Below are 24,644 nucleotides of genomic sequence, written 5' to 3' on the forward strand. Positions count from 1 at the left end.
GAATCATCTGATGTTTCCTGGATCTTCTCCTTCATTTCGAGGGTCTTTTCTTTTTCCATTTATTTCTGATGGACAAGGGGGATACAGCTTGTTGGAATCCATCTGATTGATTCCTTCTTCATCTGTAGAGATACAAGCAAACCCTCTCCCCCAAGCAGTTAGCCTATCTGGTCCCTTCCATTCACCACTTTCTGGATCTCTCCACATCACCTGACAATTATCTAAAGATAGTGGAACTAGGGGCAGAGTCAAGATGGTGGAGAGGACACACGCTTCATTTTGAGCTCTCTTCTACCTTCACTTACTAATTACCTAATTCAGCTTCAGAAATAGTGTTTGACTGGTAGAATCCACAAACATTGGGAATACAACAAATTACTAGCCAAAGATAACTTGGAAGATCACCAGAAAAGGTTTGCCTTGATCAGGCAGGAGGAGGCCAGCTCAGGCAGGGAGGAAGAACACAGAGGCTAGGTCTTGCTGAGTGGACTGGGTACGGGGTGTGGTCTCCCCAGGGGAGAATTTGCAGGGAGGACTCTACCACAAATTGTCTACTCTGCTTTGATTGATAAGCAGTAGATCAGCAGAGAAGTTACACAAACCCCAAAGATAGAGTGTACTCCAAAACACCAGAATTTAACAGGACTTGGTCACACCCAATGAGGTCTGGGAGTGACTCAGCACAACCACAGTACAGCTGCTCAGCCACAGTCTGCAGCATGGGGCTCTACCCAGGGCAAGCACACTTCCTGAACAGTGGTATTCTGCTTAGGGCAGTCACACTTCTGCACAGTGGGGGCTCTGCCCAGGGCAGTCACACTTCCACAGTCTGTTGGCAGAACAGGTATTCTCTATTGGTCCTTGTTCTGTAGAAAAAGCTGAGAACCTCTTTGCCCTGAAGGCAGACCCCAAGGACTTTTTTAAAAAATGAATTAAGTCAAGCGAGCTCTAACTATAGATAGCTTCTATACAGAAAGAGAGCAGATTTCCAACCCTGAGGAGACTAATAGAAGACAATCTCCAAACAAAACCCAAAAGGGGTATATAACCTGATGCCCATCACACCAGGATCTCCTAGAAGAAATTAGAAAAGATCTTAAAGAAGAGCTAGAAGAAAAATGGGGAAAGGAAAGAGAAGCCCTGCAAGAGAGTATGGAAAAGGCATATAACTCATTAAAAGAAAGATTTGATAAAGTGGAAAAAGAAAAGAACTTCCTGAAATGTGAAAGGAAAAGGTAAAGAACTCCCAGGGAAACAGAATTTGTGAATTGGAAGAAGTAAAGAACTCCCAGGAAAGAAGGATTTTTGAATTGGAAAAGATAAAGAACTCATTAAAAAAAATTTAGTGAAATGGAAAAAAATTTCATAGAGCAAAACAACTCATTTAAAAACTCAATTGGGCATATACGAAAAGAAATTTTAAAAAGTTAATGAAGAAAATAACTCATTAAAAATCAGAACTGAACAAATAGAAATGAACAATTCATTGGCACATCAAGAATCAGTCAAGCAAAACAAAACAAAAAAATGAAAAAAATAGAAAAAAAATGTTAAATATCTATTTGGAAAAACAACAGACCTGGAAAATAGATCTAAGAGAGATAATCTGAGGATTATTGGACTTCCTGAAAATTATGATGAAAAAAAAAAAAGGGCCTAGACACTATTTACAGGAAATCATCAAAGAGAACTGCCCAGATGTAATAGAATCAGAAGGTAAAACAGGCATTGAAAAAATTCATCAAACACCTTCTGAAAGAGACCCCAAAATAAAAACTCCAAGGAATATTGTGACTAAATTTCAGAACTATCAGACTAAGGAAAAAATATTACAAGCAGCCAGAAAAAAAAAAAACCGATTCAAGTACCAAGGAGCCACAATAAGAATCACTCAGGATCTAACAGCTTCCACATTAAAGGATTGAAGAGCCTGAAATATGATATTCTGTAAGGCAAAAGAACTTGGAATGCAGCCAAGCTGAGCATTTTCTTCCAGGGAAGAAGATGAACATTTGATGAAATAAATGAATTTCTTTTATTCCTAATGAAAAAAACAGAACTAAACAAAAAATTTGACCTCTCTTGAAAACAGTATTTCTTTTATGGGCATACATAAGGAGCTCATGTATAATTTGATTTTACTATTATAATATAAAAAAGGGAAGTAGAAGTAGAAAGAGGATTGTGTCAGAAAAAGGGAAAAGGGGAAATAAAAAGAGGGAAATTACATCCCACAAAGAGGCATATCTGAGGGAATTAAAGGAGGGGGAGGACCATTGTGTGAATCTTATTCTCATCAGACTTGGTTCAAAGAGAAAATATTAGACATATTTGATTTACATAGAAACTTCTTTCACCTCAGTAAAAAGTGGGAGAGGAAAAGGGAATAGGAAAAGAATATGCTAAATAGAAAGGAATATTGAAAAAATAAGAGAAAGGTATGAGAAAGGGGGAGGGACTCAAAAGAGGTGGGAGAGATTCTAAAGAGGGAGAGTTGTGTGAGGCAAATGGTGCCCATAAGTTTAATACTGGGGAGGGGAGTAAAGAGGGAAAGGAAAAGTATAATCTGGGGATAATAAGATGGCAGAAAATACAGAATTAGTAGTTTTAACCATAAATGTGAATGGAATGAACTCCCCCATAAAGTGGAGGCAGATAGCAGACTGGATCAAAAGCCAGAATCCTACAATATGTTGTTTGCAGAAAACACATTTAAAGTGGGGCGATACATACAGAGTAAAGGTAAAAGGCTGGAGCAGAATCTATTATGCTTCAGGTGAAGTAAAAAAAAAAAAAAAAAGCAGGGGTAGCCATCCTTATCTCAGATCAAGCAAAAGCAAAAATTGATCTAATTAAAAGAGATAAGGAAGGAAACTATATCTTGCTAAAGGGTAGCATAGACAATGAAGCAATATCAATACTAAACATATATGCACCAAGTGATATAGCATCTAAATTCCTAAAGGAGAAGTTGAGAGTTGCAAGAAGAAATAGACAGCAAAACTATAATAGTGGGAAATCTCAACCTTGCACTCTCAGAATTAGATAAATCAAACCACAAAACAAATAAGACAGAAGTTAAAGAGGTAAATAAAATATTTAAAAAGTTAGGTGTGATAGATCTTTGGAGAAAACTGAATAGTGACAGAAAGGAGAATACTTTCTTCTCAGTACTTCATGGAACCTATAAAAAGTTGACCATATATTAGGACATAAAGACCTCAAAATTAAATTCACAAAGGCAGAAATAGTAAATGCATTCTTTTCAAATCACAATGCAATAAAAACTACATTCAACAAAAAGATAGGGGTAAATAGACCAAAAAGCAAACAGCAAATCATAGGCACAATTAATAATTTCACCCAAGAAAATGACAATGAGATAACATACCAAAATTTGTGGGATACAGCCAAAGTGTTAATAAGGGGAAATTTTGAATCTCTAGAGGCCTACTTGAATAAAGTAGAGAAAGAGATCAATGAATTGGGCTTGCAACTTAAAAAGCTAGAAAAAGAGCAAATTAAAAACCCCCAAACAAATACTAAACTTGAAATTCTAAAATTAAAAGGAGAAATGAATAAAATTAAAAGAAAAAAATACTGAATTAATAAATAAAACTAAGAGTTAGTTTTATGAAAAAAACCAACAAAATAGATAAACCTTTGGTAAATTTGATTAGAAAAAGAAAAGAGGAAAACCAAATTGTTAGTCTTAAAAATGAAAAGGGAGAACTTTCCACCAAAGAAGAGGAAATTAGAGCAATAATTAGGAGTTACTTTGCCCACCAATAAATTTGATAACCTAAGTGAAATGGATGACTACTTTCACAAATATAGGCAGCCCAGATTAACAGAGGAGGAAGTAAATTGCTTAAATAGTCCCATTTGAGAAAAAGAAATAGAACAAGCTATTAATCAACTCCCTAAGAAAAAATCCCCAGGACCAGATGGATTTACACGTGAATTCTACCAAACATTTAAAGAACAATTAATTCCAATGTTATATAAACTATTTGAAAAAATAGGGAATGAAGGAGTTCTACCAAATTCCTTTTATGACACAGACATGGTACTGATACCTAAATCATGTAGGTTGAAAACAGAGAAAGAAAATTATGGACCAATCTCCCTAATGAGTATTGATGCAAAAATCTTAAATAAAATATTAGCAAAAAGATTACAGAAAATCTTCCCCAGGATAATACACAATGACCAAGTAGGATTTATACCAGGAATGCAGGGCTGGTTCAATATTAGGAAAACTATTGGCATAATTGACTATATCAATAACCAAATTAACAAAAACAATATGATCATCTCAATAGATGCAGAAAAAGCATTTGATAAAATCTAACATCCATTCCTATTAAAAACACTTGAGATTATAGAAATAAATGGGATTTTCCTTATAATAGTCAATAGCATCTTGATATTGATTGATATTGATAGCTTGAATAGCAGGATTAAAACCTTCAGTAAGCATCATATGTATTGGGGATAGACTGGAGCCATTCCCAATAAGATCAGGAGTGAAACAAGGTTGCTCACTATCACCCTTACTATTCAATATTGTATTAGAAATGCTAGCTTCAGCAATAAGAGTTGAGAAAGAGATTAAAGGAATTAGAGTAGGCAATGAGGAAACCAAATTATCACTCTTTGCTGATGATATGATGGTATACTTAGATAACCCCAGAGATTCTATTAAAAAGCTATTAAAAATAATCCACAACTTTAGCAAAGTTGAAGGTTACAAACTAAACCCACATAAATCATCAGCATTCTTATATATCACTAACAAAATCCAACAGTTAGAGATACAAAGAGAAATTCCATTTAAAGTAACTACCGACAGTATAAAATATTGGGGAATCTCTCTGCCAAGGGAAAGTCAGGAACTATATGAGCAAAACTACAAAACACATTCCACAAAAATAAAGTCAGATCTAACCAATTGGAAAAAAATTAAGTGCTCTTGGATAGGTCAAGTGAATATAATAAAGATGACAATACTACCTAAACTAATCTATTTATTTAGTGCTATACCAGTCAGACTCCCAAAACTCTATTTTAATGACCTAGAAAAATAACAACAAAATTCATCTGGAAGAACAAAAGGTCAAGACTTTCAAGGGAACTGCCTACCAGATCTAAAACTATATTATAAAGCAGCAGTCACAAAACCATTTGGTATTGCCTAAGAAATAGACTAGTTGATCAGTGGAATAGGTTAGGTTCACAGGACAAAATAGTCAATAACTTAAATAGTCTAGTGTTTGACAAACTCAAAGACCCCAGCTTTTGGGATAAGAATTCACTGTTTGACAAAAACTGCTGGGAAAATTGGAAATTATTATGGCAGAAACTAGGCATTGACCCACACTTAACACCGTACACCAAGATAAAGTCAAAATGGGTTCATGATCTAGGTATAAAGAATGAGATTATAAATAAATTAGAAGAACATAGGATAGTTTAACTCTCAGACCTGTGGAGGAGGAAGGAATTTGTGACCAAAGAAGAACTAGAGATCATTATTGATCACAAAATAGAAAATTTTGATTGTATCAAATTAAAAAGCTTTTGTACAAACAAAACTAATGCAGACAAGATTAGAAGGGAAGCAATAAACTGTGAAAACATTTTTACAGTCAAAGGTTCTGATAAAGGCCTCATTTCCAAAATATAGAGAGAATTGACTCTAATTTATAAGAAATTAAGTCATTCTCCAATTGATAAATGATCAAAGGCTAAGAACAGACAATTTTTGGGTGAAGAAATAGAAACTATTTCTAGCCATATGAAAAGATGCTCCAAAGCATTATTAATCATAGTAATGCAAATTAAGACAACTCATAGATACCACTACACATCTGTCAGATTGGCTAGGATGACAGGAAAAGATAATGTGGAATGTTGGAGGGGATGTGGTTAAACTGAGACACTGATGCATTGTTGGTGAAATTGTGAATGCATCCAACCATTCTGGAGAGCAATTTGGAACTATGCTCAAAAAGTTATCAAACTGTACTGTACATACCCTTTGATCCAGCAGTGTTACTACTAGGATTATATCCCAAAGATATCTCACAGAAGGGAAAGGGAACTGTATATGCCAAAATGTTTGTGGCAGACCTTTTTGTACTGGCTAAAAACTGGAAATTGAATGAATACCCATCAACTGGAGAATGGCTGAATAAGTTGTAGGATATGAATGTTATGGAATATTATTGTTCTGTAAGAAATAATCAGCGGGATGATTTCAGAAAGGCCTGGAGAGACTTACATGAACTGATGCTGAGTTAAAAGAGCAGGACCAGGAGATCATTATACACTTCAACAACAATATTATATGATGATCAATTCTGATGGACATGGCTCTTTTCAACAATGAGATGAACCAAATCAATTCCATTTGTTCAATAATGAAGAGAGCCAGCTACACCCATGAGTGTGAACCACTACATAGCATTTCCAATCCCTCTGTTTTTGTTTGCTTGCATTTTTGATTTCCTTCTCAGGTTATTTTTGCCTTATTTCTAAGTCCTATTTTTCTTGTGCAGCAAAATAACTGTATGGCTATATGTACATATATTGTAACATAAACTATAACATATTTAACATGTATTGGTCTACCTGACATTTAGGGGAGGGGATAGGGGCACAGAGGGGAAAAGTTGGAACAGAAGGTATTGCAAGGGTCAATGCTGAAAAATTACCCATGCATAAATCTTGTAAATAAAAATCTATAATAAAAAAGTTATACAATAAATATTTCACTTTACCTTAAAAAAATAAAGATAGTAGAGCTGCTCACACTGGACACTGCCCTTCCAGAGAGTTATGAAATCTGTCTCCCAGAGCCAGTGCATCTCCATCAAAAATAAAAAAATTAATAGTATAAAGAGCTAAGTTTATAAGTTCTCTAGGATTACCTGTGGCTCCCTCCACCCTTTTTTTTTGTTTGTTTGTTTTTGGAGGAGCATCTTGATGTCTGTTTCTCCTCTATACTGTTGCCTGTCCTTGAGGATTAAAAGGTATGCCAGTGGTGTGTAAAATCTAATACTGTGCACGAAAGTGTGCAAAATGCTTAGAAGTATATGCAGGTCCATTATTTTTTTTTTATTGCTTGTGGCACACTTATAATTGCAAAAGCTTGTATAAGGAATTCAGTGACTACTTGGGTCTTCTCTTTTGCTACTGGTATTGCAAAAGTAAATTCTGAAAGGTGTCTATTACAACATGGAATAAAAGACAGATGACCAAAAGATTTAAAATGGGTCACATCCATTTGCCAAATTTCACTGAGTCTCAAACCAGTAGGGTTCTTCCCTAGAGGGAGCATAGGAGCATGGAAAGGAAGTCAACCTGCACAGCCTTTTACTATGCTTCTAGCTTCCTCTTTTGTTATCCCAAATTGCAAACTAAAGCTCAACCAGCCTGAAGATATTTAGAATGAGATTCTTGGATTGCTTAAAATAAAGAAGTATTGATTAACATAGTTAGAAGGCTATCTGCCTTTGAATTTCCATAAAAAACATGACCTGGAAGTCTACTATGAGAGTGAACATGCAAGATATAAATCTTACCTGGATGATTTCTTACTTGCTCTTAAAGTTCCTTAATGAGCTGATATATATATTAGAAGTTACAAATTTTATTTGGGCTGTGGCAATTCTTTGTGCCACATCTACTGAATAAGCTGAATCAGATATTATAGTTACATTTTCTGGATAATAAGTAAGAGCTAGCATGATTGCATACAATTCAGTCTACTGAGTGGACTGAAAAGAAGTTCTGACTACTCTCTTTATAGTTAAGTCATGAGAGTATACAGCACAAATATTATTTTTGGATGCATCTGTAAAGATAGTTGATCCTTTAAGAGGAACCTTACAAATCTTTTCTTAAAAAATCAATTGCCAATTACATAATAGTCTGGTTATCTTTAATGGAGACCCGTGTGTAAAATTTGGAGCTGTGGCCAATAAAATTTGCCACTCTGGGATGTTTTTACAGCATACATTAATTTGTACATTGGTATAAAAGGTGTATTTTTGCCAGGTCTTATCCCAGATAATTGTATTACTTGCTTAATGGCCTTTCATAAAATTCTATCCACAAGCACTGGGTGAAGAATAAGGCTTTGGTCTGGTTGTGCTTAGAGGGTCATCCACACTGTCACACTGTGTCCTTGATGAAGGACTGCTCTGGGTGCCTCTTTGGTAGCAAAAACTGATATTTCCAAGGGTTTTTGAGTAATTCTTTCAATCACATTGGATAAAGCCAGTTCAACTTCTCCCAAAGCCTCCTGAGCTTCTTTTGTAAGTTGGCATGGTGAGTGTAAAGCACTGTCTCCCCTTAAAATGTCATGTAATGGTTGTAATTTTTAGGCAGTTAAGCCTAATACTGGATGTGTCCATTGGATATCACCTATCAACTACTGAAAGTCATTTAAAGTATTCAACTACTCTGTTGTTAAAGAAAGTTTTTGTACTGTAAGCACCTTAGGATATACTTCATATCCTAAATATTGAAAAGGAGCATGCCTTTGAATTTTTCTGGGGCTATATACAATTTGTAGTTCCTTAATGTTTCTTTTGTAGATATGGTCTTTTGTAGACATGCTTCTAACATTTGCTTTTCAGGTGCACACCCCAAGATATCATTCATGTAATGTAATAACATAACTTTTGGAAATGCTTTTCTTCCTGTAGTAAGAGCAGCAGCAACATACATTTGACACATAGTAGGGCTATTTTTCATTCTCTGTGGCAAAATTGTCCATTCATATCTTTTATAAGCCTCAACTAAGTTAACTGGGCACTGAAAAGGCAAATCTTTTTGTATCTTCCTTATCCAGAGGGATAGACTAAAAACAATTCTTAATGTCCATAATCCAAAGAGGCCGTTCCCTAGGCAATTAAGTAGGAGATGAAACTCCAAGCTGAAGGGTTCCCATAGATTCCATCTGTTCATTTACTTTTCTTAAATCAGTCAACATCCTCCATTTTCCACATTTCTTTTTTATAGCAAATACAGGGGAATTCCAAGGACTTAGAGAAGGTTGTAAATGTTCTTGGTCAAGGTACTCCTGCATTATATCTAATAAGGCCTGGGTTTTTTCACTGATTAAGGGCCATTCCTCTACTCATAATTGGTGTATCAGTTTCCATTGAATGGGAACAGGTTACAGTGCTGGCAGGCCATCAACAGCAGCTCTGCCTAAAAAGCTGAAGTACTCAGTTGTAATCTTAACTGTTGTGAGATGTCTCTTCCCCACAGATTGATGGGGATTTTTATTTACAACAAAAAGAGTAAAAACTCCTGTTTCACCTTCAAATGTCTATCTCAAAGGGGTAGCACTAAGTTCAGTTGCTATTGATCCTCTTATGCCAGACATATAGGTGTCTGCCTTAATCTTTGGCCAATGGCTGGACCAATTGACAGCTCTAAATGTGATCTCTGTCACATTGGCAGACTGTGTGATCTGCACCCGTGTCTATAAACACTTTCAATGGTATGTCATTTACATAGATAGTAAGAATAAGACGGTCAGCTGTAACAGCTGCAGTCCAGAATATTCCTGGATTCTGTTGTTGGGAGGCAAAATCTGGGTAAATGTCACCAAATTGCATATCAGGAGTATGTATCAGTAAACCTGATGCTACTATTTCTCCCGAGTGATAGATCACACATTGCTTACCTATATTAGTAACTGGGATATTATCTACACATTCCCAGTTTCCCAAATCAGTGTATGGATAGACATTGTTTTGTAAGCACTCTCGGGAGAAGAAATGGTCAAGCCTACTGTGTAAGGAGGGGTCTCTAGGCCCGAAAGGAACAGGTTTCAGCTCTCCAAGGGATATTTCAGTTGTCCCAGTGACCTACAACTCTATTCTCCCTAATTGCAATCCCCTTCCACTAACAGGTTGCTTCTCAGCTGACTGATCATATTGGAGTACTGAACTTTTAAAGACTCTCTGAATGTTGCCATCAAGTCCCAAGTGTTTTTTGCCTGGGGCCCTGAGCCGGGCCCTGAGCCGAGTCCTGCCTCTGCTAATGAGGACATAGGGGGAGTGGGCAAAACTGCTTCCTGGGCAGTGCTGATTGATGGTGTCATTGCCCATTCCTCTCCTCTTCCTCCTCCTCCCACCCATAAAGGTGGACTTGAGGGAGGAGGGTTAGGGGAATACCCTAAGGACAAATGCTCAGCTGAAGGCAGAATTGAAATTGAGATTTGAATGTGAAAAGCACCACACCCCTTCTCATCAGCAAGGAACTTAATGTACTTAATTCCTTTTCTGCCCAACTCACCATAGTACTTAAGATACTTAACTGTTTTCCCTCCTAACTGGCTGTGCCCTGCAAATCTCCTAGCAAAATAACAAGCAAAATAAATCAGTAAAAATGCTAAAAAAAAAAAAAAAAAGACTTCCTTTCTGTCCCAGGTGCTGTACTTTCTGGGGCTTCAGCACCAGGCACCAACTCTCTGCTTGCTTTTGTTCTCATACTTCCTTGTCTGGCTGCTTAAGTTAAAATCTTTCCTAGTTTTAAAACTTGTAGGATTCCTTAAAATCAATTTTAACCCCTTGAATTCAGTAGTTCTCCCACTAACTTCCACTTCTCTGGCTCTAATCTTACTTCCTTAAAGAGCCAAGGAAACATGCTCTTCTGAGCACCTGAACTGATTGATCTGCTTCTGAGTTACTAACAAAGCTTGCTTCAGTGTTAACCTAACTAAGCATGCTTCATACTTCCCTGTGAAGAGAGGCTCATTTCTTACTATCTGCCTCATTTTGGCTGAAAAACAAGTGACTAGTTTAGCCCTTACAGAATCTTTCCACTTGCCTGTTTTTATACTTACTCTGTTTCTGGGTCAAGGGGCCTCCTCCACTGAACTTACTTGATCAAGTCAGTTGAGCTGATTTGTGTCCTGTTTTGCAAGGACCTGAGTTTCTAGGGCCCCACATTTAGGTGCCAAAATGTAGTATGCTTTCTAGATCCCCCAAGTTGGGTGAAAAAATTTACAGTTGCTTTCTAGAGCCCCACACCAGGGTGATTAAAATATGCTGCTTTCTAGAGCCCCCAAGTTGGAGGTGACAAAATGTACCATTGCCTTCTAGAACCCCCATGCTGGGGTGCCAAAATATACCATCCGGACTAGTTCTCAGGAGGACTTTGGGACCAGCCCAAGTCCGTGGTCTTAGTGGAGGAGTGATGAAGGCAGGAGACTCACATGGATGGTCAAAGATGGAGTCATGTGCCAACTATAGAATCATTACATCACCACAGCACACTGGGAATATGTTAACAATAAGCACCCTATTATTGATATGTAAATTCCTCTTACTGTAAGTATTCCTTGCTTCAAGTAGAACACAGGTGGTTGCACCCCCTCCCCAACTTCTCAGAAAGGAGATCCCTTAGGGGAAATAGGGAGCCAAACCAGACATTGTCAGCAGATTCCCTATGGGCTTAATGGTCTTATACCTTACCCAGAGTTGCCCCTCTATCTGCAGAGGGGCAGATACAGAAAAGTATTTTCATAGGATTCTCAGATAATTGTTGATATTCTTCTTTAATGCATTAAAAACCAAGAAGTAATTTCTTAAAAATTAGTTTTCATGTGAAATTTGAAACATGTTAATGAACTTCCTGTATTCTGTTACATCATTCATTGTGTTATCTTGCATTTTGAATGCAAGATTCTGTAATGATATGTATAGGCTATCTTAGAAAATATTGCATCAAGAAGTTGTGCAAATCTTCCACATTTTATTAGACATGATCAAACTGTCTCATTCATAATATCACAACCAATCTCATCAGAAATGTATGTTAAGTATTAGAGATCTGTCAAGATTACAACAGCATCTACAAGATTTACATAAGTTTAATTTTCACTTGAAAGTTTAAATTTTATCATTGGCAAAGAATACTATAATAATCATAATAATAGCTAACATACATATAGTATCTACAACGTGATTGCCTGGCATCATGCTAAGTTCTTCACAAATATTGTTGTTGTTTACTTGTTTCAGTCAAGTCTGATTATTTGTGAATTGATTTTGAGTATTCTTGGCAAATATACTGGAATTCTTTGCCATTTGCTTCTTCAGATCTTATCTTACTGATAATGAACTTAAGACAACCATAATTAAGTAAACTGTCCAGAGTCACAATCTAGGTAAGTGTCTAAGATAAGACTTGAACTCAGGAAGATGAGTTTTCCTTTCTATAGCACCAAGATTTTATCCACTGAGCCACGTAGTTAGTCTTTTTAAAATTATTATCTCATTTAATCTTCACAACAACCTTGAGAGGTATGTGTTATTATTATCCTCATTTAACAAATGAGGAAACTGAGGCAGACAGGTTAAATGATGTGCCTAGGATCACATAGCCAAGAAATGGGTAGGGTAGATTTGTAATCAGGTCTTTCTCATTTCAGGCCCAGTTCTTGATCCATTACTCTTCCTACCTCCATAAAGAGATGTGTACTTAATTCAAGAAAATGTCTACCAAATACTCATGCCTAGGTAACCTTACTTTGTCTGTCAAATCATTTTTTCAGCTAACAATGGCATCCAGGGGAAAAGGTCACATTTTGGTCACACTTCAACTAATAATATAAATGTTTTTAGCTAAAGTACTTTATGCATACTTCCCATTTTATCACACAGAATAATTTTAAAAGTGTACTCAAGGATCAAGACTCAATAACATTATTAAGTTTTATTGCTATACCAAGAATACCATTTCTTTCATCTCTTTCTTTCACTCTGGTACCTGCCATGACAGTATCAGCCCACTATGAGAGTGAAACAATGAGAATCAACAAAGGCATTTAATATTTCAGCACTAGTGGTGTTTTTTACCAAACATTCACATAATAGACCAGCTTTATGATCATTTGATGTGGATGAACACAAGTAAAACAATTCAATGTAAACAAAGTATCAATGTTGTAAATTCAATTGTTTACAAGATAAAAGCAGAATTCTGCAAATTGGCTATAAACATGTTTGTGATGAAATCTTTAAATTACAGGTCACATAGCAGATACCAAACACTGAAGTTCCCCTAAACAAACAAACAAACAAAAAACATAGCAAAACAAAATAAAATTGGGAAAAAAGAATATTTGTAAGGTACTAGGGGACACTGTTTCCCCTAGAACCTAAACAATCTCTGAAAAATGAATATATTTGAACTCAGGAACCATAGGAACTGTAGCATAAGGGAAGAGGCATTCACTGGAAGAAACTATATTTTAAACCCAGACATTCTTCCCTGGACTCTAGAACTATGGCCATCTTCTGGGAAATTATGACAAGTAAAAGAATCATGACTCACGGGATCAATAGAGCACAGGCAAGACTAATTGCCACACCTGCTTAGAGCTGCTAAAGAAACGAGCCAAAAGAAAATCAGTACTGCACAGAAAATGATAGGAGTTACAAGGGAGAGCCAAGATGTAAGGGTAACCACAAAACCACAAAATGCAGTGATTATGTTCTAGCCTCTGAAATCTAATGTTTTTTTTTTGTTTTTTTCCCTAGAAAAGACCTAGGGTACACAGAGAGATTTCATTATTTCTAAGACAGCAGTGTCGGGAAAATAAATTGAACTCGGGCCAACTTCTTCCCTCAAACAAGCTCCAGTGCTAATGGGCTGGCCTAGAGAATGGACAATTACTTCAACATTTCTCTCTAACAAGGAGCTCTGGGAATTAAATCCTACAGTCTAGGGGCTTCCTGGAAAGGCACCTACAATACTCTTCATATACCCTTCCTTGAACACAGAGCTGAATCCTCTCATGCACACAAACTCATCCGAAACCTCAGGACCTCTTTCATTTCCAAGAATCCCCAAGTTGAGCTAGCTCCCTGACTGAAATTCTGAGCTCTAAGGAGATCAGGTGAGGTAAGGTAGCTGAGTCTTAGGAACAGAACAAAAGCTCTAGACCAAACACTCAAGTAGGAAGATCTATAGAAGGCATTTTCTGTTTATTCAAGGAAAAAATTTCTCACACGATAGTGCTTGAGTCTGATTTTATGAGACTTTTGAGAAAATGAGAAAATTAATCTACAAAGGATTCGAGAATATAAAAGAACAGGAGATCTGAAAAGACCCTTGGAACATAGAATGTCAGACTAGAAAAAATAATTAAAATGAAAAGACATCAAGATTTCTATTCTAAAAGATCAAAAAGAAGACAGCATGTTTATGTAGAAGCATATACAGAATAAATATAAAATGAACACCTGTCCACAGGAAAGACTAAAATACTTGCTGATGTGAGCATCAAGAGAGGCTGCAGGCAAACAGTGGCTTAGCTGAGTTTGGAAGGAAACCAGGGATTCCAAGAAGAAAAAGAGGGGAGGTAGAGAATCCTAGGTAGGGGGCACAGCCAATGCAGAGGCACAAAGAAACAATGTTTGTTGTTGTTTTGTCGTTGTTGTTATTGTTTTCTAATCATATCTAGTATTTCATGACCACATTTTGGGTTTTCTTGGCAGAGATACTGGAGTGGTTTGGCATTTTCTTCTCCAGCTCATTTTACAGATGAGGAAACTGAAGAAAACAGGGTTAAGTGACTTGCCCAGGGTCACACAGATAGCATCTGAAGTCAAATTTGTACACAGGAAGATAACTCTACCTTCTTCCAAATGCAGCTCTCTATGAAGTGCACCCTCTCCTGCCACCAAAAATGGATATGGAGGATCATATGTGTCAGAGCAATCATGTCAGTAAATATGAAATTGAAATGCTTTTTAAAATCATTTGTGCTCAATTGATAATTTCCTTTAAGGCAGAATGGGACATTTTCTTTCTAAAAGAATTAAAATGACAAATTCAAGTTACTCCTCTCTTATCTCAGTAAAAGGAAGCAACGTTAGTGTAGGAGGAAAATGATAATGACCCAATGTCATCCCTATTCAGAATCTGCAGGGATTCTGGACATAGAGGAGTTGGACCTGACTTCACCATAAGAAGACTAAGGACATGAAATTCAATGTGTCAGTGAAAAATTTGATTTTGTTAATTGGAGAAATGAGGTGAAAGATTCTTTGATGGAATTCTATCAAAGGTTAAAGAATTTAGATGTGAAGGGGACTTTAGAACAAAAAACAGAGGCAGAGGGCATCTGAGTGCATGGTCTATCAAAGAAAAGCACAGTAAATACAAAGAACACTGATTTCCATTGAGACTGTAAGGACTTTAGAACAAAAATATTCTAGAGCAGAAATGTCAACTACTGGATAGGAACTTATATAATAAAATATCAAACTTGGAAAGGATCTTAGAGACCAGCATGTTAAAAGATCTCAAAACTCAGGTGGAAAAATTGAATTTATCTGTGTGACAGTCTGGAAGATATGGGGCTGGAACCCAAGTCACTTGAATAACATGGCAAACTTCTTTCCATTGTTTATTATTCAGGAGGAGAGTGATATGAACAAATGGGCTTTTTAGAAAAAATAATTTGGCAGCTTTTTTTGGTGAGTGGATTGGAGAAGAGAAAGACTGGAAACTGAGAGACTAGTTAGGAAGCTATTGCAATAGTGCAGAGGAAAAGTGATGAGAGTCTGAAGCAGCATAGGAGCTCTGTATGTGAATGGAAAAAGGAGAGCAAATATGGAAGGCATTTATCTCAGAAAATTTTAACCTGGGGATCCATGGATAGGTTTGAGGGGAGCTAAAAACTTGAATAGAAAAAAAATCACACATTTATTTTCACTAACTTCTAACTATATTTATTAAGCATTTCTTTTAATTATTTGATATATTTAAATACTTCTTTATGAGAAGGTTTCGTATGCATTCACCTTATTGCTAAAAAAAAAAAAAAAAAAAAAAAAAAAAACAAGATATAAGAAATGTTAAGAAACCTTTTTTTTTTCCAAAGGGAAAAATCACTTAATCTCTTAGTATCACTTTTCTCATTAGTAAAGGGAAGATTACCTACAGTGATACAGATGTACTTATCATGCATGGGAGTGTTGTTAGGACCAAATGAAAAAAGATATCTCATATCTATTTAATAGAACCTCAGGATGTGAAGTCTTCTGATAACATTTAAATATTCTATTGGAGTCAATTAAATGATGATGATGATGATGATGATGATGATGATGATGATGATATTATTATTAAAGTTTCTCAGAGGTGTGAAGGACATTAAGGGTCAAAACCTAGCCCTTTATAAGGCCGAAACATCTCTTCTTCAATGTTAATACAATTAATGATTCATTTTAAGAAATCCAGGTCTTTAACTATGAATAGTTAATATAGGGGTCATTGTTAGAAGCTCACAGAGAGGGAATCCCAAAAAGATCATGTAGTTTAATCTATTCTGGAGAAGGAATCCTCTCTACAAGATAGCTGATAATAAGTGCTGTCCTTTTTTATTGTCTGCTCAACATTTTTATCAAGATTTGGATGAGGTCAGAGAAGATGAACATCAATTTTGGGGATGAGAAGATACTTCAGAGAATAATGTATATGCTAATGACAGAATTAGGATTCAAAAAATTCTGAAAGGATGAAATCTAAAAAGATAAAATTTTCTGAGTCACCGATATTTTGACATTTCCAGATTTTGGGAAGAGGGCAAGAGAGACAGAAAGAAAAACAGAGACAGAGACAGAGAGACAGAGACAGAGAAAGGGAAAGGGGAGAGAGGAACAGAGGAAGAGAAGGAGAAAGGGAGAGACAGAGAGACAGAGACAAAGGAGTATCTTTTGTCTTTACAACACAGACATTTCTGAGCTTAACAGTCTTTGAATATATGAATATGGACTTTGGATAAGGAAAAACAATAAATTACTGTCATACACATTTCAAGACAGCTGGTATGTATTCTGTTCTCATCAAAGTGATTTTTATGAAATAGAAATTTAATCATGACATGCCCCTGCTCAGTGAACTCCAATGACCTCCTATTATAGCCAGCAACATATGAAAATTCTTCTCTTTGCCATTTAAAGCTCTTTATAGCCTCACTTTTTCTTACCATTATTTTTCCAGAATTCCAAATTAAAAATAAACAGGTTTGGATCACTTTAAACTCCTACTAATAATGTTTTGACATGCCTATTTTCCCAGTTCCTCTCCTGCACTAACCATACCACATTTTGCCAGTCTCTACCAATTTTCAGGGTGTCAGAGTTTATTTCTTTTGTGTTACTATACCATTGATTGATTTGGAGTATATTTTTATGAGGACATGAATGGTCTATAATTTTTTCCAAAAACATCTTTTTCATACCTTATGATGTATCATTTGGAGGATGGAGTTTTGGTACATCTATTGCTATCAATTTTTTGTTTGTTTTAGATCTCAGACTATGAGTAGTGATATGTCATATTTCTCTTTTAATTCTAATTTTAATGATTTTATACAGCACAAACTTTCAAATAAACCATAAATGGGATGTTTTAAATTCTTATTTCATTTTTTTCTATATTTGCTTCCAAACAGGTGAATGGAAGGTGGAAATCAGTCTGGAGTATCAGAATTCATCCTTCTGGGTCTTTCAGACGAGCCAGAGCAGCAGAGGCTCCTATTCTTCCTGTTTCTTCTCATGTACTTGATCACAGGACTGGGCAACCTGCTCATCATGATGGCTATTATCTCTGACCCACACCTCCACACTCCCATGTACTTCTTCCTCAGTAATTTGTCCCTGGCTGACATCTGCTTCACCTCCACCACAATTCCCAAGATGCTGAATAACCACATATCCAAAAACAGAACAATTCCTTATGCTGGGTGCCTGACACAAGTATTCTTCTTCATTTTGTTTGGTGGGATTGATAGTTTCCTCCTCACTTCCATGGCTTATGACCGCTATGTGGCTATTTGTGCACCCCTACACTATAACACAATCATGACTCCAAAGGTCTGTGTCCTTCTAGTACTAGTGTCTTGGTCTTGGGCCATTACTAATTCCCTGACACATACCGTCTTGCTGACTCGATTGTCATTCTGTGGCCACAATCAAATCCCTCATTTTTTCTGTGACCTCAGTCCCTTTTTGAAATTGGCCTGCTCAGACACCTACATCAATGACTTAATGGTCTACACAGTGGGAGCACCAACAGTATTTCTACCCTTCATTGGAATACTCATTTCCTATGCACACATTTTCATGGCTGTAATGAAGATCTCTTCTGTTATTGGGAAACAGAAAGTTTTCTCTACCTGTGCTTCCCATCTCACTGTGGTCTGTCTTTTCTATGGGACAGTCATTGGAGTGTACTTCAGCCCCACATCCACGCATATAGCCCAACAAGATATAGCAGCAACTGTGCTGTACACGGTTGTCACTCCCATGCTGAACCCTTTCATATATAGCCTAAGAAATAAGGACATGAAAGGAGCCTTGAGGATGCTCATCATTAGGAAACTAGGATTCACTCTATGACTATGAGATATCTTCCTGAAGAGATAACAAAGCTGTGGGAGAAGGTTGACTAGAAGTCTTCTCTAATGTCACATGAAATTACTCATTTCTCCTCTTGACATTGTGACATGATGGATAGAGAACTAAATCAGTTATCAGAATTCTTTCTAGTAGCTTTTTATTGAGGAATTGTCGGTATTGAATGAAACACATTGACTCTACCTTCTGACTCACTTCTGGACCTAACTCAGTTCCATTTCTATTCAATTATAGGTCTACATCCATTGCTGTCTTGTGAGAAAATTTTATACAATTGTAGAAATTTTGTTGCACATGACTGGGAAACTGTACCACTTTCCTCTATTCCTCAGAGAGCCTTACCCAAGAACATAGATTATGCTGAGCAGAAACCCAGTCAGATCCAAAAATTAATTCAAGGATTTTTCTCATTATTTTATATTTTCAGCAGCTCATATGCCTCATTTGAGAATTAGTCCCACACTAATGAATGACTTGTTGTTTCTATGTTACTTAGACTAAATAATGATAATGGGAATAAGATACCACTTTTTCTAATTTCAGGAAAGTATAGTTGTTTACTATATTATTCCCAATTCAGAAAAGCCCTAATTTTCCTCCAATTAAAATTAAATTATATATCATATTTTGTATCATTTTTTTGTTTTCTTTTAATACATAAAACTCTATCCCCTCCTATGTGCGAGTCTAGTGACATTCTGAACAAAGTCTGATCCCAAACTCTTATACAATTAACATGTATTGCATAATAAACCAATATGCTCAGAAACTCACACTTCATTTCTTCATACATTTTGGATTCCAATCATCACAGTCTTTGGCAAGTAAAATCCAGTCAAGTTAGGGCTTTGACCCACCTGGACAACAGACTTTTAGAAAACTCCCCAGACTACTCTGACTAATCTTTCACTGAGGGAATTCATTGCTCAAGACTGCTCCCCAGCAATTAAACTCCCCTTGATCTCAATCTGCTTTCAAGCTAACATAGGGTTTGCTCCCACACTGCTGGGGAAGATTTACCCACACACTGCAAAGAAAGTTTGACTCTGATGGTTGGGAAGTATTACTCCTTTATAATGAGCAATAAGGTCCAGGAATAGTAAATTCAAAATTGGGTATGACCCATACCTCAAAAGATTTGGGGCCTTATTTGTTTGTGGGGAAATGATTTGGGACAAATGGACCCCAGCAAAATACTACTCTACAAAAATACTGTTTCAGTGGGCCCCAATAAGGAGCATACCAATAAGGGCCCCTGTGCTAAAACTCTGCTATTGTATCCTGGTACTCCTGTGGTATCACCAAACTTTGGCTACTGTATTTCACTTCCAGCTTCTTGACAGCTTTTTATACTTGTTGAGTGTAATAATTGCCTCTGAATTTGGCCTACAAAATGGACTCAAAAATTTCAGCATTATCCCCTAAAGCCATTCTTATTTAGGAGCAACCATATACACACACAGTTTTTGAAAGAATTCTTTAGAATACCAAAGAGTAGGGGAATGATGTGGACTTACTCTCTTCCCCTATGAGGAAGAAGTCCATTGGGATATTATAAGTATAAGCAATTCCCAGGTTAAACTCTTTGTATAAAGTGACTATGAGGATGGACTCCTGAAAAATTGCAACCAAAGGGCTAAGGATGCTGGAGAAAGTTAATGAAATTTCATACTTGAGACAGTGATGCCAAATTCTCTCACATTAAGCAAGACTAACTTTCACTTTAGGCTTTCATGGAGAGCTTACATTAAAACTTGTTGAAGGTTTGGAGATTAAGGAGATTGGATGAAAATCAGTAAAGAATTTGGAAATTAATCATTTTAAGATTGCAGAAGAGAGCTCCTGAGATTTTACCCCAATGTAGATGAAGAATATTATGTTTTCATATCCCAAAATGTATGGAGAAGTGCAACGGAAATACTAATGAGTTTTGATCAAGTAAGGGAATCAGAGAAAAACAGTTTCAGGATCCATGTGGGAAGACAGAAAATAAAAGAGTCAAAAGAACAGTAGAGTATATCTGCTTGGGAGACATAGTGGCAAAGTTGTGAGAATGAGAAATACAACTAGAAGGGGAATGAAGTCTAGCCAATCTTTTCCTGTCTCAAAAATGAAGGTTTCAGGAGGCAATACCGTACCAGAATGGCATGACTGGAGTTATATCATGAAGCAAGAAGGCCACAGGTATTGAAGGAAGATTCCACAGGGAGAGGTTAGTTGAGTCATTGTGACAAAATCCTGAGAATCAAAAACAGATCCAAGAGGAAAATGAAATATTTGGAGTTGTCCCTGTTTCAAGGGAAAACTTAATGAGTAGAAGAAGCAGGGATAAAAGCAGAAATTGGTGATATAAAACCGAAGATCAACAAAAAGCTAAAATTTATTAAATAAAATGTGGTGGGAAGAGGAGACTATTTTCAAGATCTCTTTCATCCAACACTTTATTATTTGATGACCTAGCTTCAGATGTTTTCTTGATCACTCTTTAATTGTATAATTGCAAGTAATTTCAATTTTTTGAAATCTGCACATAGAATATCCTTATTATATGTATTTCAAGTATCATAGAACATAACCTCTAATGGAGCATAAATATCTTCTATAGAAGCAATTAATAGAATCTCTTAAATACATTCCTACTGGTATTATAGGCTCCATATACTGGATGAATAAAAAGTGAGACATAAATGTGATGGAATTACACTGTAAGAAAAAATGTATACAGAGATACCTGGAAAGACTGAACATGATTAATACTTAGTAAAATGGGTTTAGTAAAATGGAAAACAATATTGAAGTTACTACAACAATGTAAATGTAAAGAATTACAATCTCAAAATAATCAAAAAATGGACACAGAGGAAATACAAAAAAAAAAAAATCAATCCCAAGAAAAAATTGAAGATATCCCCCCACTTATTTATTGAGGTGATGGCCCAATGGGTGTCAAAAATGTCATATAGTATGTGGGGTAATGTTCACATATTGATTTGTTTTCCTGATATTATTTTTCTTTAAAAAATAAAAGCCTTCAAGGCAAGAGCAAGATGACAAATTAAAGGAAGGAAATAGCCATGCTTTCCCCTCAATCACCACGAATATCTTTAAATAATGACTTTAAACACGTTTTGAAGCATCAAAACTCACAAAAAGAAGGAGCAAAACAATTTTCTGGCCAATTACAACTTAGAATATTAGCAGAAAAGACCTGGTGCATCAGAGTGGGAGCCCAGCAGTCTCAGTGTGGAATACAGTAGGGCAGCACCAACTCTTACACTAGTAAAGCAGAAATCAGCAGCAGTAATAGGGGTTTCTTTATCTCTCAGCCCAGAGACAATAAGAACCACTTGGAAGGTCAGCAGGAAAGATTTGTCAGTAGAGTGAAAGGGCATCCTGAAACCAGCATACCAGGACTGGACATGTGCAGTGGTGGTATTGACAGCTTCCAGAGGCCTCAGTTCCCAAAACTGATGGTACTAAGAAAAGAAACTGTTGCTTTAACAAACTGAATTTTACACCAAGAGAAGGATCTAGGCACTTCTGGCAGTTCCAGGAGAACTAGACAAGAGAAATACTTGTGGTGAGGCCCTTAGAGGGAGCTTTGAGAACAGCTGCACAAAACCCCTGAAGTTTGGGACAAGACATGCTCCTCCCTGGAAACAGAACCCTAGTTTAACAAAGAATTAAAAGCCAAGTAATAGACTGAAAAAATGAGCAGAAAACAAAAATGATTCTGACTATAGAAAGTTACTATCATGACAAGGAAGATCAAAACACACACTCAGAAGAACATTATAATGTCAAGGCTCCTACATCTAAAGTCTCTAAGAAAAATAAAAATTGGTCTCAGATCATGGAAGAATTCAAAAGATATTTTGAAAATCAAGTAAGAGAAATAGAGGAAAATTAGGAAGAAAATTGAGAGGGTGCAAAAGGAAATACCAAAAGCTAATGAGGAGGAGAATGTCATAAAAAGCAAAATTGGCCAAATGGGAAAGAAGGTAGAAAAGTTCACTGAGGAAAATAATTCTTTAAAAATCAGAGTTAAGCAAATGGAAGCTAGTGAATTTATGAGCAATAAAAATACAATAAAGCAAAACCAAAAGAAGGGAACAAGAAGGGGAAGGGAATGAAATATCTCATTGGAAAAAACTGACCTGGAAAAATAGATCCAGGAGACATAATTTTAAAATTACTGATCTACCTGAAAACCATGATCAAAAATAGCTTTAAAATTATCTTTTCAGAAATTATCAAGGAAAGCTTTCCTGATATTTTAAAACTAGGAGGTAAAACAGACATTGAAAGAATTCACCAATCACCTCCTAAAAGACATCTAAAAGTGAAAACTCCCAGGAAAATTATAGCCAAATTCTAGAACTCCCAAGTCAAAGAGAAAATATTGCAACTATACAGAAAGGAAAACTTCCAGTACAGTGAACTTACAATCAGTATAGCACAAGATTTAGCAACTTCTACATTAAAGGTTAGGGAAGCTTGGGATATGAGATTCTGGACACCAATGGAACTAGGATTACAACCAAGAGACAATTACTCAGCAAAAATGAGTATAATTTTTCAGGAGAAAAGATGGAAATACAATGAAATAGAGGGTTTTCAAGTATTTGTGATGAAAAAACCAGAGGCGATTAGAGAAATCTGATTTTCAAATACAGATCTCAGAAGAAGCATAAAGAAGTAATCAGGAGAATGATATAACAAAGACTTAAGAAAGTTTATCTGTTTACATTCCTACATGCAACTCATTAGAACTTTCTCATTATTATGATAGTTAAAAGGAATATACATAAACAGCACAGGTGTGAGCTGAAAATGAAAGGATAATATTTAAAAAGATAAAATTAAGGGGTGAGAGAAGAATGTACTTGGGAGGACGGGAAAAGGAAAAGTGGAATGGTATAAATTTTTTCCCATAAAAGAATCAAGAAAAAGCTTTTACAGTGAGGCATGGGGATAAGGGGAAGAGAGAAAGAATTAGTGAATCTTATTCTCATTAGAATTGGCTCCAAGAAGAAATAACCTATACACTCAGTATGAGTATAGAAATCTATCCTACCTTTCAGGAACGTAGGAGATAAAGGGAATAGAGGAAAGGGGGCGGGGGGGAGGGGAAGAGAGAGAATAGAAGAGAGGACATATTGGATCAAGGGATGGTCAGTAATAAAACACTTTTGAAAAGAATCAAAGTGAAAGAGAGAAAAAATAAATGAAGGAAATACAGTTAGAAATAATAATTGGAAAAAGAATTTTGAAGCAATTACCTCTGGCGAAGGTCTAATTTCTCAAATTTATAGGGCATCAAGTCATATTTATTTTTTGAAAAAACATTCCCCAATTGTTTAATGACCAAAGGATATGAACTATTCCCAAAGGGGTATAAAATCATGCAGATCCTTTGACCTAATAATACCACTACTATGCATGAATCTCAAAGGAGATTTTAAAAAAAAAAAAAAAAAGGAAAAGGAACCATACATACAAAAAATATTTATAGCAACCCTCTTCTCACTGCAAATAATTGGAAATTGGGGAGATGCCCATCAATTGGGGAATGGCTGAATAAATAAATTATGGTAGAAGCAGCTAGATAGCACAGTAGATAGAGCACCAGCCCTGAAGTTAGGAGGACCTGAGTTCAAATCTGATCTCAGTCACTTAACACTTCCTAGTTGTGTGACCCTGAACAAGTCGTTTAATCCCAATTGCCTCAACAAAAAGTAAATAATTAAATAAATAATGGTATGTGATTATAACAGAATATTATTGTTCTATGGGAATTGATGAGCAAACTGCTCTCTGAAAAACCTGGAAAGTTCTCCATTAACTTAAGAAAAGTAAAATGCACTATGTACAAAGGAAAAGCCATATTCTGGAAGGATCAGCTGTGAATGACTGCTGTTCTCAGTAATACAATGATTCACAATTATTCTGAAAAACATGATGAAAAACTCTATACACAGAGAAAGAAAGAACTAGTTGTATTGGAATAAAGATTGAGGCATATTTTTTTTTTTTTTTTTTTTTACTTTTTTGTTGAAGGGTGGGAGATATATATTTTCTTTCACAATGTGATTTTTATGGAAATGTTTTACATAACTTCACATGTGTTTTCTTAATTTGGAACTCAAAGTTTTAAAAACAAATGTAAAAACTGTTTTACAT

The 24,644-nt window shown here is 36.0% G+C and overlaps 1 protein-coding gene across 1 annotated transcript; it reads left to right on the forward strand.

Annotated features, from left to right (window-relative positions):
• Positions 1-17,501: 17,501 nt before the first annotated feature.
• LOC100931375 (olfactory receptor 1361-like) lies at positions 17,502-18,443 on the forward strand. Its single transcript, XM_003760991.1, has one exon. The coding sequence runs from the start codon at positions 17,502-17,504 to the stop codon at positions 18,441-18,443; it is 942 nt and encodes a 313-aa protein (XP_003761039.1).
• The last annotated feature ends 6,201 nt before the right edge of the window (positions 18,444-24,644 follow it).

The sequence above is a fragment of the Sarcophilus harrisii genome, chromosome 1 (assembly GCF_902635505.1).
Source record: "Sarcophilus harrisii chromosome 1, mSarHar1.11, whole genome shotgun sequence".
NCBI lineage: Eukaryota > Metazoa > Chordata > Mammalia > Dasyuromorphia > Dasyuridae > Sarcophilus > Sarcophilus harrisii.